At 40.8% G+C, this 2,106-nt stretch overlaps 1 protein-coding gene across 1 annotated transcript; it reads right to left on the bottom strand.

The window, feature by feature from the left end:
• Window positions 1–298: 298 nt before the first annotated feature.
• LOC121965179 (protein phosphatase 1K, mitochondrial-like) lies at window positions 299–1,192 on the bottom strand (the record flags this gene model as incomplete). Its single annotated transcript, XM_042515339.1, has 4 exons — window positions 1,043–1,192; window positions 766–942; window positions 489–661; window positions 299–399 (listed from the first exon to the last, which is right to left on the bottom strand). Coding segments are annotated over exons 1-4 (553 nt in total), but the record flags the coding sequence as incomplete, so codon positions are not given.
• Between the last annotated feature and the right edge of the window lie 914 nt (window positions 1,193–2,106).

The raw sequence follows: 2,106 nt of genomic DNA, 5'->3' as shown, positions 1-2,106 counted from the left end.
TTTGTTTTTGTGTTTGACTTTCGTCTTATAATAATTATTATTATCATTTTACATTTGCTTATTTTCAAGTCATTTTCTTGTAACTTTTTCACTAACTTTTTGTAAAATTTTGGTCCATGTCTTGTAATGTTGCTCGTTGTTTTTGCATTAAATTAAACCTCTTTGGGTTTCAAAGGGTTTTCTTTGATGTTTTTTCTTAATTTTTCCTCTTTTAACACAAAGATTTTAAAATAAAAATTACTTTTAAATGTTCTGCATTGTTATTATTTCTGTGCTTGTGTGTGTGTGTGTGTCTCACCGTTGTTGAAGTAGCTGAGGTGTGTGTGCAGCGCCTTGTCGACGTCTAAAAACGCTTTCTTTAAAACTCTCTCCAGGTCGTCGTCGTCCTCCAGAGCGTCCCTGAACACAAACAGTTGCTAAATTAATTTAATTTTTCATTCATCGTTTTTATCGATTCATTTATCGATTTTACACCAAAAATATCGAACCTGATGAATTTCTCCATGAAGGTGTGGCAGTAGTCGGCGGCGTGCGGACCGCCGTGGCCGTCGAACACGGCAAAGTACAGCAGGTTGTCATGGATACGAGCGATGCGGAGACGGTCCTCGTTCTGCTTCCTGAGACCCAAAACCGACGCGCTGCCGACCCGAGACAGGCTGACCTGAGAGGGTTAATTCATCCCGTCATCCATCCATTCATCTGTTTATTTATTATCGATCATATATCTGTTTTTTCAGTATTGGTCATTGATCCGTCCCTCGGTACCTGTGGGATGGGTTTTCCGTATCGGATGCTGGACGGCAGCAGTATCGGCTCTTCTATCCTGTTGTCCCAGATACCGAATGAGTCCCAGGTGACCGGCCGCCCGCTGCCGTCGCTGTCGAAGCGCGCGGAGCCGCTGGCCCGCCGCGTGCCCACCAGCCCGAGCAAAGCCCCGCCCACCTGCAGGGCGACCAATCAGACTTTCATTTTTTCTTTAAAGAGCTGCTTTGTGTTTGTTTCGATTTGTGGTTTGAATCAAAAACAAACATCACGGACTCACCTGTCCGGAGGTTTCAGGTGAGGAGCGCGCGGCGAGGAGGGTTTGTCTGGCGACGGCGGAGCGACCACATCGCAGCAGACTGAGCAGCGCTGGAGACGACATGTGTGACGTCAGTGACAGCTGTGGCGGAAACACCTGGCCGCGCGGCGGGTTTCTGAAATAATAAAAATAAAGTCAGACAAGAGCCAAAAATCACATCTTCAAATCCATCGTGTCTAAAATAGCTGCAGCAGCAACCTGCGAGATTTAACATATGACGATTATCATACCGTGTACATTTGTTTATACTATCTATAGTTTTTCTTTTACACCTTTATTTATTTTTAAAAGAGACTTTTTACCTCCATGAAAAATATGTTTTAAATTTATTCTGTAATAAAACGTCAGTTCAATGCTCCTGTACCAAAAAAATTTAAAAATTAAAAATTTTTCTTTGGTGATTTTCTTTTCTTTCTTTTTTTTTTTTTTTAATGTTTTTATTTAAAAGAAGTCATTTTGGCATTTTTTTTTCTTTAAACATTTTTTGGTGATTTCTTTTCCTTCAGAAATGTTTGAGTTTTTTCTTCAAACAGTTTTGCTAACTTTTTTCTCTTTGTTATAATAAAAGTAGAATATTAGCCCCTCAATTGCTGTGAAAAAGAAATAGCCTTTAAAGTAGCAGAAAATGTAAATACTCAACTAAAGTACAATTACATAAGTGCAGGACTGAATGTACTTGTGAAGTCGTCACCTTTACTCTATTTCTGTGACGCAATTTGATCTTTTGCCAAAGCGTCCGTGTGAAGTGTCAGTATAAATAAAGTTGTGTTGGTAATCAGTATATGACATTGATTGCTTCACCAACTGATGATATTCAAACTCAGTGCAGCCAAAAAAAACGCTCGTCAGAGAGGTCGGACTTTATGTAAACGGTGTGTGCGACCTTTACGAGGCTCCAGAACAGTTTGTACACAGAAACACACGTGACCCCCCCACTGTTGATAAAACACAACAATGCACATGCGTGTTCGGGTGCACATGAGCTGACAGAGAGGTTACACACTGACCCACATACCAGAGTACAC

Source organism: Plectropomus leopardus, unplaced genomic scaffold, assembly GCF_008729295.1.
Source record: "Plectropomus leopardus isolate mb unplaced genomic scaffold, YSFRI_Pleo_2.0 unplaced_scaffold18915, whole genome shotgun sequence".
Classification (NCBI taxonomy): Eukaryota; Metazoa; Chordata; class Actinopteri; order Perciformes; family Serranidae; genus Plectropomus; species Plectropomus leopardus.
Note: the sequence above shows the minus strand (reverse complement) of the source record. Positions and strands in the feature narration are given on the sequence as shown.